Source organism: Rhincodon typus, chromosome 4 (assembly GCF_021869965.1).
Source record: "Rhincodon typus isolate 14 chromosome 4, sRhiTyp1.1, whole genome shotgun sequence".
Lineage (NCBI taxonomy): Eukaryota > Metazoa > Chordata > Chondrichthyes > Orectolobiformes > Rhincodontidae > Rhincodon > Rhincodon typus.
Window position 1 is genome coordinate 104,828,407 of NC_063335.1, and position 13,161 is coordinate 104,841,567.

At 39.4% G+C, this 13,161-nt stretch overlaps 1 protein-coding gene across 2 annotated transcripts in view; it reads left to right on the forward strand.

The window, feature by feature from the left end:
• The first annotated feature begins 2,731 nt into the window (after nucleotides 1-2,731).
• Nucleotides 2,732-13,161, forward strand: part of LOC109921402 (focal adhesion kinase 1-like) — a 106,992-nt gene continuing 96,562 nt past the window's right edge. For both annotated transcript variants that reach the window (XM_048595915.1, XM_048595914.1), the window contains exon 1: nucleotides 2,732-2,956. In XM_048595915.1, coding sequence (XP_048451872.1) covers nucleotides 2,845-2,956 — 112 coding nt within the window. In that variant the 5' untranslated portion in view covers nucleotides 2,732-2,844. The remainder of the gene's footprint in view (nucleotides 2,957-13,161) is intronic.

The window sequence follows — 13,161 nt, forward strand, 5'->3', positions numbered from 1 at the left end:
TGAGCTGGGATTGCAGATTTAGTGGATCTCGGGCTCAGTTGATATCTCACAGCCTCCTGTATTTGCTGCCTCCCAGGTAAAAGTAATTGCAAGCATTTCTAATTTTTGCAACATAAATCAGTTGAGACATTGTGTTGAAGCAGCAACTATGGCATCAGATCGTGAATTTTGATTTTATTCATTTATTGATTTTTCTCTTGGTTATTGTTGTAAATTTTGAGGAAACTACAGTGTAAGAGGTATATTTTGTCCTGATTTGATTTTGGAGAGGTTTTGGGCAATAGGTGTCGAGTTGTCTCCTCAAAGCCAATAAAGTAAACACCTTGTGAGGCCTTGTTTTTTTCCTTAGAAGTCGGAGCAATAGAAGCAGCATGAATGTGTGGACTCAGGCTCCCACAGAACCAGGGTTTTAGTTTAGCTTTCAGCAGTTGCTGGGGTTTTGAAGTTGGCTGTGGAAGCTGCTACATCTGCCTCTGCTATGCTAAAGGCTTGGATTCTCTTTCTGCTGCCAGAGTTACATGTGAGACAGTCTGTTTTACAGTCTTTGTCTTTGCCAAGGGTGTGTTTATGGGATGTTACTATATTGGAACAGTTACTGTTTAGTAGTTAAATAATGTATTATTCTGTTAAATTTTCCAATAGAGTTGAAATTATACCAATTCTTCTTTCTTTTGTTTATGTTTTAACTGGGTATAAGAATAAATTGTGTTTTGCTAAAACCGAATAGTGTGGCCAATTGAATTACATCTGGAATGCAGCACCTTGCACTTGTCTTTAAAGTTGAGGTCTGGGCCATCACCTGGATATATTTGAAGGTGGTTTGGTCTGGTCCATAACAAAGGCATGAGGCTAAATTTTAAACACCTTTATTCTCCCTTTCTGGATATTGTTGTGCTTTTCCAACATTAACATTTTTATTTTACATTTCATAGAATTCCTACTTTTGGCCCAGTGAGTTTGCACCAAACCTCCGAAGAACATTCCATCCTATCCCCATAATCCCATATTTAACATGGCTATACCATCTAGCCTAAACATTATGGGGCAATTTATCATAGCCAATCCACCTAACCTGCACATCTTTTGACTGTGGAAGGAAACAGAGCACCCAGTGGAAACCCCATAGACATGGGGAGGACGTGCAAACTGCACAGCCAGTCACAAGTCTGGAATTGAACCCAGGTCCACGGTGATGTGAGGCAGCAGTGCTAACTACTGAGCCGCCATACTTATTTTGTTTCTAAACATAGGACTATGTATTACAAATCTTATGATTCTTTTCCCACAAGTCCTGTATCTTTGCTGAGCTGGAAATTGCTGTAAGCCCTCCATTATCTATTAGTTGCTGTATAATATATATTTCTTGCTTGACTTTTCTTTCACCAGCAAATATGTTTTCCTGTTTTAAGTGAAACATTAATGTGTATCTGTTTAGGAATTGCGGATCAAAAGCTGTTTATTTTAAGCTGTATATTGATCCAAACATTTTCACCTTTATCTGAGCAAGAAAGTTCAAAAGGAATTGATTGTACTGATTTGGAATTTGAACCCTTTAAGCTGTCGTCAAATAAGTCCACAGAACAAGATATTTTGTTGTGATATGTATTGTATGTCAAATGTTAGTCACACCAACCAGGTGTCTCTGATTTTGCATTTACCTACTGCCTTTCTTTTTAAATTGTGTGCATATTTGACACCACGTGATTATCTACTGTTTCATTGTCTACTGAAAGGTACTTCCTAAACTGAGCCTTTGCCAGAAGACAAACACTGTCCCAAACATAAGTGAAGAAGGTAAACATGAAAACGAAAGTAATTGAATTGATCCTGGGAATAAAAGCAAAAAAAAATGTTGTGATAGTATAAATTTGTGAGTAGCACAATCAATTCAAACAAATATAAAAATGTCAGGATAATTAAGAAAGAAACAAAAACATTGTCAGGGAGGCTAAGAAATTGCTGAGGGTAAGTATTCACAGTTGTATTATTAACTTGTCTGTCCTTTCCACAAATGCTGATTTGGGTTGTGTGTTTCCAGCATTTGTGATTTTCTTTTTTGTGTTAAATTTCCAGCATCTGTTGTTTTTTCTTTATTTTTTCCACAAAATTAGATAAATTAAGCTCCATGAAGATGGTCAAGATTGCCACAAACACTATACTTAGTTCATGTAATTTCAAGCTTAAATCAACGAATATGTTGTAAAATGTTTTCAGAGACATAGCATAGGTAAATAATGTGAAAATATGTAAGGATTAATTCAGTAAATATTTAAAGGAGTAGGCAATTGAATGCCATTGATTCAATTCCATTTGAGAACTGTTTGCAAATCATTTTGGTCCTTTTCAGTGTAAAAGATGAGATTGAGTGATGAGAAGTCCTTTTTTTTTGGGAATTGACCTATGCTAAAACAAGTTGCCTTCTATGCTTATGGTTTAAGTTAAACATTCTAATCTGTGGTGCCCCACCTCATTGAATAGTGTTTGGCAAGAGTTCCTATATATTGCATGTCTGTTTGTTTTATTGCAAACTGAACCAATGAGATCTTCAAATACTCACTTCGTGCAATCTAATACTTACTAGTGCAATAGTATGCCTTCACAGTGTGGAGGCGGTCTCTGTGGGATGTGCAATGCTGCCACTGTGTAAAATCATGGTGAAACATGCAGACGGTGTTACAACTAGGAAGTATACTACTTGTGACGCTGGTTAAAAAGGTCCAGGTTCCAATGATTCATGTTTGGCTGGTTAATGAATAGGTTGACTGTGAGAATGTAACTCGACAAGAAGGAAGCTGATTGGCCTTTTGGTTTATCTTACAAAGCGAATTATTCTAAATTTTATCTATGACTGTTGTGGAGAAGGATCCTTCTTCCCCAGCAGAATCCTACATACTATGTATTTGCTGGGGTGCTCGGACAAGAAATGAAATAGAAGCACAACATCTCGTGGCAGAAGGTATAATTACAAAGGACTTAAGCCATGTTTAGAATATTTCAAGCAATTAACAAGATTTTCATTATTCTATGGATCAATTTTTTAAAAATGGCTAGTTAAAAGGTTCTGTTTGAAGGTGTGTTGAATTTTAATAGTTACTAGCTGTAAATTGAGCGGAGTGAAATTGTTCTGGCAATGTTTTCTATCAGTTCTTTTTAAAATATATTTTCAGCTACCACACCCCACCCAGTGGGGGAAGGCATGGTGGAAATATTTTGAAGCCTTTCAGATGAATCAGCTGCTGACAGACTTATAGCGTTATTTTTCCTGGAACACATGGAAATATATTTTTGTTCCCATTGTTTCTTCCACTAAAGGCATAACAGATTGAATCTTCTGTCTTAGGGATTAGGGTTCCAAGGTTAGTCCATTACTTTGTGTTCAGCACATTGAAGGGCTAGCATGCTATACTTACCTTCTCTTTGGTAAGAATGCTTTTGACACACGAAGATTTGGACATTTGCAGCTAGTGTTTTCACTTCTTTAAATCTCCTCATAAAGTCTCAAATGTGGCAGTGATGTTCACTATTCTTCACTGAAGAACATAAAGCAATAAGCTGTCACATCCAAATACAGTGTTGTGGTATTTTATGAGGAGAGCTGAACAGCTGCTGGTTATTGTCTGCTCCTGCAGTGCTTCTGATGTATGTGTATTCACCTTTGGATATAAAAATTTAGATGCTATTTCATAGTAATTCATGCAAATCGCAACATATTTAATTTGCACATGTATCAAGGATAGGTGTCAATGCATGGAATCCAGCAAAATATTAACAGTTTTATAAAGGAATATTTTCTAAACTGTCAATATGATATTTGAGCTGTCCTAAACGCCATGATGTAAAGGTAAAATTGTCATAGTACCAGATGCTCATAAGGCTGCTTTCTCATGGAAGAGAGATAAATGGTACTCAGTTTAACCTGAGGATCACCATGCCTCAGGTGAGCAGTGAGGTTGAGAAGGTGGGACCTCCATGGTAATCTCAGTGATTTGGGAATTGAACCCATGTTGTTGCATCACTTTGCATCACAAACCAGCCATCCAGCCAATTGAGCTAACTCCCAACTCAGGAACACTTAATAAATGGCAAGACACCATGAAGCTCAGAAGAATAAAGGGAATTTGGGGTGTTTGTCCATAGATCTCTGAAAGCGGCAGGGCAAGTTAATAGGGTAATTAACAAGGCATACATGACACTTGCCTTTATAGTCGTGGCATAGATTATAACAGTAGAAAGGTTATGTTGGAGCTGTACAAAACATTGGTTAGGCCACAGATGGAGTACTGTGTGCAGTTCTGGTCATTACAGTTTAGGAAGGATGTGATTGCACTGGGTGGGGTGCAGAGGAGATTCACTAAGATATTACCTGGGATAGAACAGTTTAGCTATGAAGAGAGGTTGGATATGTTTGAGTTGTTTTCCTTGGATCGGAGAAGGCTGAATGGGGACCTGTTAGAGGTGTATAAGATTGAGGGGCATGGCAGCTGTTCCCTTGTTGAAGAATCAGTAACCAGAGGACATAACCTCCTACCTTTAGCTTTATAAATTTAGATGGAATTTGAAAAATGTTTTTTCACCCAGCTGGTTTGCGGAATCTGAAATCTGTTGCCTGGAAGGTTAGTGGAGGGTGGAAACCTTTCAACCTTTAAAAAGTAGTTGGATGATTGTGTGAAATTTCATAACATTCAAGGCTATGGGCCAAATGCTGGGATGTGGGAATAGTGATGATTGGTTGGCACAGACTCAAGAGAGCAAATAGTTTCTTCTGTGCTGTATGACTCTGAGATTTCATTCTTGAAATTTGAATATTTTAACGTGTTTTTAGTTTTCTTACAATCCATGCTAATTTGTAAGTATTTTGTATCAACCTGTTTAGACACGTTTCCAGCACAGTGGGACTAGAAACTGGGCTTTCTAGCCCTGAGGTAGGAATGTTCCAATTGTCCTACAAAAGCCCCTCCATGCAAGTTATATTGTCTTCTATCAAGAAATTTCCATTCTAGTTTTATAAGGTCTTAGTTAATTTAATTATGCATGCTGTTGATGTCATTAAGTGATAACATGAGTTTTGTTAAACAAACATAGTGAGCATTCACAACTTGCTGTCACATGAACTATTTTAAGGCTGATAGCATGGACATGTTTTCGGTGAAATCATGACTGAGAAAGGACTAGTAAGATTGAGGGACCAGATTGAATAGGGTAATTAAGCCATGTATAAATGAGTTGGTCTCTTTTGGGTGCCCTATATCCTGACATGTAATTATATGCGTCGTTAACTGAGGAAAACATGTATTTTCATTGGTTTATTATGATGTAGTGTGTGGAATACCAATGCACAGTCACCCTTGCTGCAGATGCTGTTAGTCACAAATATTGATGTATGTAATGCATTAGAGGATTAATTTTAATATTGTTAAAAAGAAACAATTAAACAAAAATACAAATTACAGAATTACATCCAACATGCTTGTGGTTTGCAAGCGTGGCTGCTTGAGTAGGGTCTGTAGTCTGTCTATCATGAACAGCAGAAGGAACGTGCTGTTGGATTTGATAGCCAGTTGTTGGGATGTACAGCCTGTGTGCCTGACATTGTGCTGGCACTGAAATTCTTAGTGTTGTTCAGTTAGGTAATAGGCAGAAAAACATTTTTAAACTGTGGGCAACATCTTGTTAGGGAAAAATACCACTGTATGAACACTGCATTTTAGTACTGGTGCGATGCCAGGGAAATGGTCTGTACCATTGATGTCATTCTTTGATTCAGCAGTTGCTGAACAATTTTGTGTGTGCTCATAGCAATGCTAGCAACTATTTTAGATAATTAGGCTCATAAACATGGCTGATTTAGCTTTGTGTTCAATGCATGTTGTTTCTAGCAGGGATCCTTTCCTTCAAATGAAAGCATGTTCAAGCCTTAATTACCTTGGAGCTTGGGAAGCCTATTGTGCCCCACTCTTTACTCCATGGTAATACCTCAATCATTCAGCGAATAGAAGGTGATGTTTTGACAACTTGTCTCTCTTGTTAATAATATTTAAAGATTAATTTCCCCTTGCAAAGCAAAGTCTAGTATTCTGTCTAGAGATTGCTGAATGATTAAACTCATCAAGTAAACAATTTGTAGTACATCAACTAAAAGAAATTTTCTAATCTAAGTTATTCTGGCCATTTAATGGATTCGGAAGAGCCAAGACACAGCCATTCATTCGGTATCAGAGAAATAACTTTAGGTTCGAGATAATGTTTTTCCTTAATGATAGACTGATATGAAGGAGCAATCTCGGATGCATGTGACCAGCATTATTGGACAATTGTTTTGGAAATAATCTAGCCCCACATTAATTGTGTCTTGTAAAACATGAATTAATTAATGATTTTATGATGGTTAAGGTGAAGTCTCCGTAGTGCCAGATGGGCATAGGGCTGCTCTCACCATTGGAGCTTGGGAAACCTATTGTACCCCACTCTTTATTCCATGGTAATACCTCAATCATTCAGCGAATAGAAGGTGATGTTTTGACAACTTGTCTCTCTTGTTAATAATATTTAAAGATTAATTTCCCCTTGCAAAGCAAAGTCTAGTATTCTGTCTAGAGATTGCTGAATGATTAAGATCATCAAGTAAACTTTTAGAAGAAGTTTTAACCTGGGGCTCACCACATCTTAGGTTAAGAATGACGGTCATCTTGTTGACCTCAACTATACAGAAGTTGAACCTGTGCTACTGCTACCACTCTGTCGCAAACCAGCCATCCAGCCAACTTTAGCTAACTGACCCTTGAGGCAAGTTGTGTTTGGCTAACTTGATTGCATTCTTTGAAGTAATGAAGAAAGTTGATGAAACTCATGAGGTTGATTTTGTGTGTTGGAGACTTTCCAAAGTGTTTCATCAAAGTATAAAATGATGGATTTGTTAGCTAGGTTGAAACATATGGGATTAAAGGGGCAGTGCAGCATAGTTACAAGGTAGGCTAGGTTAGAAAGCAGAGATTAGTGATGGATGAACATAAGAATGGAAGAACATAAGAAATGGGATCAGGAGTATGTTGTTTGAGCCCTTGGTCCTGCTTTGTTGTTCAGTAAGATCATGGGTGATCTGATTGTGGCTTCAACTCCATTTTCCAGTCTGCTTCCCCTCCCATTACCCTTTACTAATTTATAGCTCAAAAATCTTTCTAACTCAACCTTGAATATAATTGATATCCCACACTTCACCATTCTGAGGAACAGAATTTCAAAGATTAGCACCTTTCTGAGAGAACAGTTGCCTCCTTATCCCCATCTTTCTTGATAGATGGTTATTCATCAGTATGAGAGAAATATAGTGATCTTCTCCAGTAGTTAGGGCTATGACTCTTTTTGTTATATACCTGGACTTGGGTATGCATGGCATAGTTTCAAAGCTAAGTTTGCAGCTGACACAAAATTTGAAAGCATAGTACATTGCTAGGAAGACTTAGACAAGTAAAAGGAGGAGACAGATTCCAGATGAAATTTTAACATAAAAAAATGGAACAGAATTGGAAGGATGATGAAGAACAATGTTACTTATTTATTTGCATGGTTGTGGACATCTTTGGCAAGTCCAGCACTTATTGACCATTCCTAACTTGCCTTGAGAAGGTGATAGTGAGTTGTCTTCTTGAGCGTCTGTAGTCCATGTGATGCACATACACCCATGGTGCTGTTATAGAGTCATAGAGTCGTGCAACACGGAAATAGGCCTTTCGGTCCAACTAGTCCATGCCGAACATAATCCCAAACTAAACTAGTCCCACTTGCCTGCTCCTGGCCCACATCCCTCCAAACCTTTCCTATTCATGTATCTATCCAGTTCATTTTCTGCTTAATGATAAACTCCAGGATGTTGATAGTGAGGAATTCAGTGATGGTAATGCTACTAAATGTCAAAGGCTGCAAGGCAGCTATTTGGATAATGATATGCAGAGTGGGACACAAGAGGACAAAGTGTAAAAACATAGAAAAACGCAATAATTAGGATCAAGGTTGGTGAAAACAAAATTAATGGCTTTTTACTTGAATGCACATAGCGTTTGAAATAAAATACATAAAATAATGGCACAAAAACAGGTAAATGGTAATGGTGTTCTAGCCATTGTAGAAACATGATTACCAGGAAATCAAATCAGGGAACTAAGTATTCAGGGGTAAGTGACTTTCAAAGGGTCAAGCAGTAAAGAAAGGGTGATGGGCTAACATTGTTAGTATGGAATAGAATAAATATAATAACAAGAATTGATCCTGGATCAGAAGATATAGAATCCGTATTGGTGTAAGTGAGAAATAAAAAGGGAAGAAAACACTGGAAAGAGTAATCTATAGACTACTTAGCAGTTGTTATCCAGTAGGATAGAAAAGAAATTGAGATATTAAATGATGTTTTTAAAAAAAGGCATTGTATTAATCATGGGTAACCAGATTGTCAGAGGTGGCTACAAGGAAGAATTCATAACGTGTATTCAGAACCGTTTCTAGAACAATATTTAATGGATCCAACTAAGGATCAGGCTGTTTTGGAGGTGGCGTTGTGAAATGAAGTTGGTTTAATAAATGATATCAGAGTGAAAGATTCTGTAGAAACAATGACCATGCTATGGCAGAATTTAGCATTCTGTTTGAGCGTGAGGAACTTGGCTTAGAAACAACCATGCTGAGCTTTAATGAAAATAATTACAAAGGAATGAGGGCAGTGCTAGCTGGACTGTACTGAGAAAAGAATTTAACCGTAACGATTGTTGAAAAATGGCAAATGTTTAAGAAAATAGTTCATGGCTCACAGAAAAGCTTATACCCAATGCGAAGGAAGGTTTCTGTGAAGGGGATAATCCAGCCAAGGTCAAATTAAAGAAAAAATATAGAACGTAGCAAGCGTTATGGAAGCCAGAGGATTAGAAAGTTTTAAAAACCAACAAAAGATGGCCAAAATAATTTAACAGAGAGAAAATGAACTGAGGGTAAATCAGCAAATAACAGCAAGAGCTTCTTTAGATGTATAAAAATGAAGAAAGAGACCAAAGTTAACATAAGCTCCCTACAGAATGAGGCTTTGGAAATAATGAGGAACCAGGAAATGGAAACGGATAATTGTGTTGCATAAATCTTCACAACAGAAGACTCTTAAGAGCATACTAAATGTTCAGGGGGCATAAGGAGGAGAGGAAATAACAACAATTACAATATCTGGAGAAAAATTGCTAGGGAAATAGTAGAGCTAAAGACTGATAAGTCCTCTGGACCTGATGAGATGCACCCAAGGAAGTACCTACAGAGAGAGTGCATGTCTGGGGTGTCAATAATAGTGTTATTTTTGCTAGACTATTAATCCAGAAGCGCAACTAATGTTCTGGGGAGTCTGGTTCAAAATTTGAATTCAATAATATAATAGAGATGGAATTAAGAATCTACTGATGACCATGAAACCATTGTTGGTTCAGAAAAACCCATCTGGCTCATTAATGTTCTTCAGGGAAGAAAATTTGCCATTCTCACCTGTTCTGGCCTCCATTTAACTCCAGACCAACAGCAAATTGGTTGACTTTCACCTGACATCTGAAATGTCTCTCTATTCTGTTCTCTATGCTCTATTCTGTTGTATCAATCGCAATGAAATCTCAACAAAGAAATTAAACTGGATTGACCACTTGGCGTCAACCTAGGCACTGGAAGAGACAACAGCAGAAACAGTCCTGTTGACCCTGCAAAGTCCTTCTCGCTAACATCTGGAGGTTAGTGCCAAAGTTGGGAGAGCTGTCTAACAGACTAGTTAAGCAACACCGTGACATTGTCTGTAAGGTATGATTCTTTTTGAGTGGTCCTGGTAGTCTTCTTATTGATTCCGCACATCATGAAGTCTCAAGCTTCAAGTTGAACGTGGGCAAGGAAACCTCCTGGTTACCATGTACTGTCCTCCCATGGATGATGAATCAGTACTCGTCCATGTTGAAGTACACTTGGAGGAAGCAGTGATGTGGCAAGGGTGCAGAATGTATCTGGGCTGGGGATTCCAATGACCACCACCAAGAGTGGCTCAGCAGCAGCATTACTGTTTTGAGCTGGTTAAGTTCAAAAGAACATACCTGCGAGACTGGGTCAGTATCAGATGGCAAGGGAACCAATGAGAAGGAAAAACATACTTTGATCTCATTCTTACCCATCTGCCTGCTGCAGATGCATCTGCCTGTGACAGTATCTGTAAGAGTCATCACTGCATAGTCATTCTGGAGATGATGTTCTGCTGTCACACTGAGAATATGCTCCATTGTGTTATGTGGCACTATCACCATGTTACATGAGACAGACTTCAAACAGATCTAGGAAATTGGGCATCCATGAGACCATCAACAGCAGAATTGTACTCCAGCACCATCTGTAACCTCAAGGCCCAGCATATACCCCACTCTACCATTACTTTCAAGCCAGCATGTCAACCTTGGTTCAGGGAAGAGTGCAGGAAAGCAATGCCAGGAACCGTACCAGGCATACCTAAAAATGAGATGTTAACTTGCTGAAGCTACCACACAGGACTACTTCATTCCAGTAACATAAGCAGCAAATGATAGACAGAGCTAAGTCATCCCACAATTAGGTTTAAGTTCTGCAGACCTGCCGAATCCATTTGTGAATGGTGGTGGACAATTAAACAACTCACTGAAGGAGGAGCTCCATAAGTATCCCCATACTCAGTGATGGAAGAGCCCAGCATTTCAGTGCAAAAGATAAAGCTAAAGCATTTGCAGCAGTCTTCAGCCAGAAGTGCTAAGTAGATGATCATTCTGGCTTCCTCCAGTAGTCCCCCAATCTTCAGCCAATTTGGCTACTCCAGGTAATATCAAGAAATGGTTGGAGGCACTGCAAAGGCTACAGGGCCATGACAATATTCCAGCAATACTGCTGAAGATTGTGCTCCAGAACTTTCCACTTCCCTAGCCAAGCTCTTCCAGTACAGTTACAACACTGGCATATACCCAACAATTTAGAAAAGTGCCAGATATGTTCTGTACACACAAAGCAGGGCAAATCAACTGGGCAGAGACCACCCCATCAGTCTACTCTCGATAACCAGTAAAGTGAAAGAAGGTGTCATCAACAGTGCTATCAAGCAGCACCTGTTTAGCAATAACCTTGCTCATTAAAACCCGGTTTATGTTCTGCCAGGGCTGCTCAGCTCCTGACCTGGTGACAGTCTTGCTTTAAGCATAGACGAAAGAGCTGAATTCCAGAGGTGAGCTGACAGCCCTTGACATCAAGGCTGCAATGGACTTGAGGGTAGCGTCAAGGAGTCCTATCAAAAGTGGAATCATTGGGAATCGGGACAAATTTTCCACCGGCTGGAGTCATACCTGGCACATAGAAAGATGGTAAGATGGTTGAGGTCAGTCATCCCACCTCCAGGACATCTCTGCAGGAGTTTCTCAGGGTAGTGCCCTTGGACCAATTATCTTCAGCTACTTCATCAATGAACTTCCAACAGAAGTGGGATGTTCACCAATGATTGCATAGTGTTCAGCAAAGCTCTGCCCAATGATCAGAGGGTGTGGCAACAGCAGGGGCAAAGCCCTTCCAGCCCCTGAGTCAGCAGCGGCAGCAAGGATGTGGCGATCGATGGCTTGCAGGCTGGCTGAGTGTTCAATTCACCTTTTTTGAGATGGGAGTTTTTCAGAAGATCTGGACATTTTTCTTTCCTTCTGGTTCCTTTTCTTTTATTTCTCCTTTTTTAAAATTCCAGTTTTGTAACCAAAATTGTACTGGAGAATGGCGACTTTTGTACACTTTTCACTATACTCTGAATTCTGATTCTGAAACAGCCGATATTCAAATGCCACAATAACTGGACAATATCCAGGCCTAGGTTAGCAAGTGACAAGTAATATTCACACCACACACATGCTAGGCAATGATCATCTGCAGTAAGAGACAGTCTGACCACTGCCCCTCGACATTTAACAGTTTCACCAACATTGAATTCCGCACTATCAACATCCTGGGAATTACCATTGACCAGAAACTCAACTGGACTGGCCCTGTAAACACAGTAGCTACAAGAGCAGGTCAGTGGCAGGAATACTGCGGCAATTAACTTGCCTTCTGACTCCCCAGAGCCTGTCCAAGGCACAAATCACAAGTGTGATGGAATTTTCCCCACTTGCCTGGATAGGTGTGCCTCCAACAACACTGAAGAAGCTTGCCACCATCCAGGACAAACAGGCCGCTTGACTTGCACCACATCCACAAGCATCCACTCTCTTCACCACTGACACTAAGCAGCAGCGCGGCACTAATTACAAGATGCATTGCAGAAATTCACCAAAGAACCTTAGATAACATCTTCCAAACCCATTATCACTTCCATCTAGAAGTAAAGGGCAGAAGATGTATGGGAACAGAACAAACAGAAAGTTCCCCTCTATACCACTCCTGACTTGGAAATATATTGGTGCCACTGGTTCAAAATCTTGGGATCCCCTCCCTAAGGGCATTGTGGGTCAACCGACAGCACATGAACCGCTACAGTCCAAGGAGGCAGCTTGCCACCATATTCTCAAGGGCAGCTAGAGATGGACAGTAAATGCTAGCCAGCCAGCGATGCACATGTTTCACGATTGAATTTAAAAAAAAAGATCTCTTCCAGGAATCCTTAGATTCTAGGAACATCCCAGAGGATTGGGAAACCACCAATGTAATATTTTTAATTAAAAATGGAAGGAGGCAAAGAACAGGTAACTATAGGCTTGTAAGTTTAACATCTGCTGTTGGGAAAATGTTAGAGCCTATTATAAAGGATGTAAAGGCAGAGCACCTGGAAATGCATAATACAGTCACGTAGAGTCAGCATGAATCCACAAAGGGGAAATCATGCCTGACAAATTTTAGAATTATTTGAGGAAGTAACTTGATAAGGCACTACACATTAAGCTACTTAATAAGATAAGAGCCCATGGTGTTGGAGGTAGTATAGTAGCATGGAAAGAGGGTTGTGATAAGGGGGCTATTTTCAGATTAGCAATCTGTGACTGATGGAGTGCCATAGGAGTTAATGCTAGGGCCATAATTAATCTCAATGTATATTACTGACTTGAATGTGGAAAGTGAATTATAGCAATGTTAGCAGGCGGGATGGGTTTATATACGATCGCACATAAA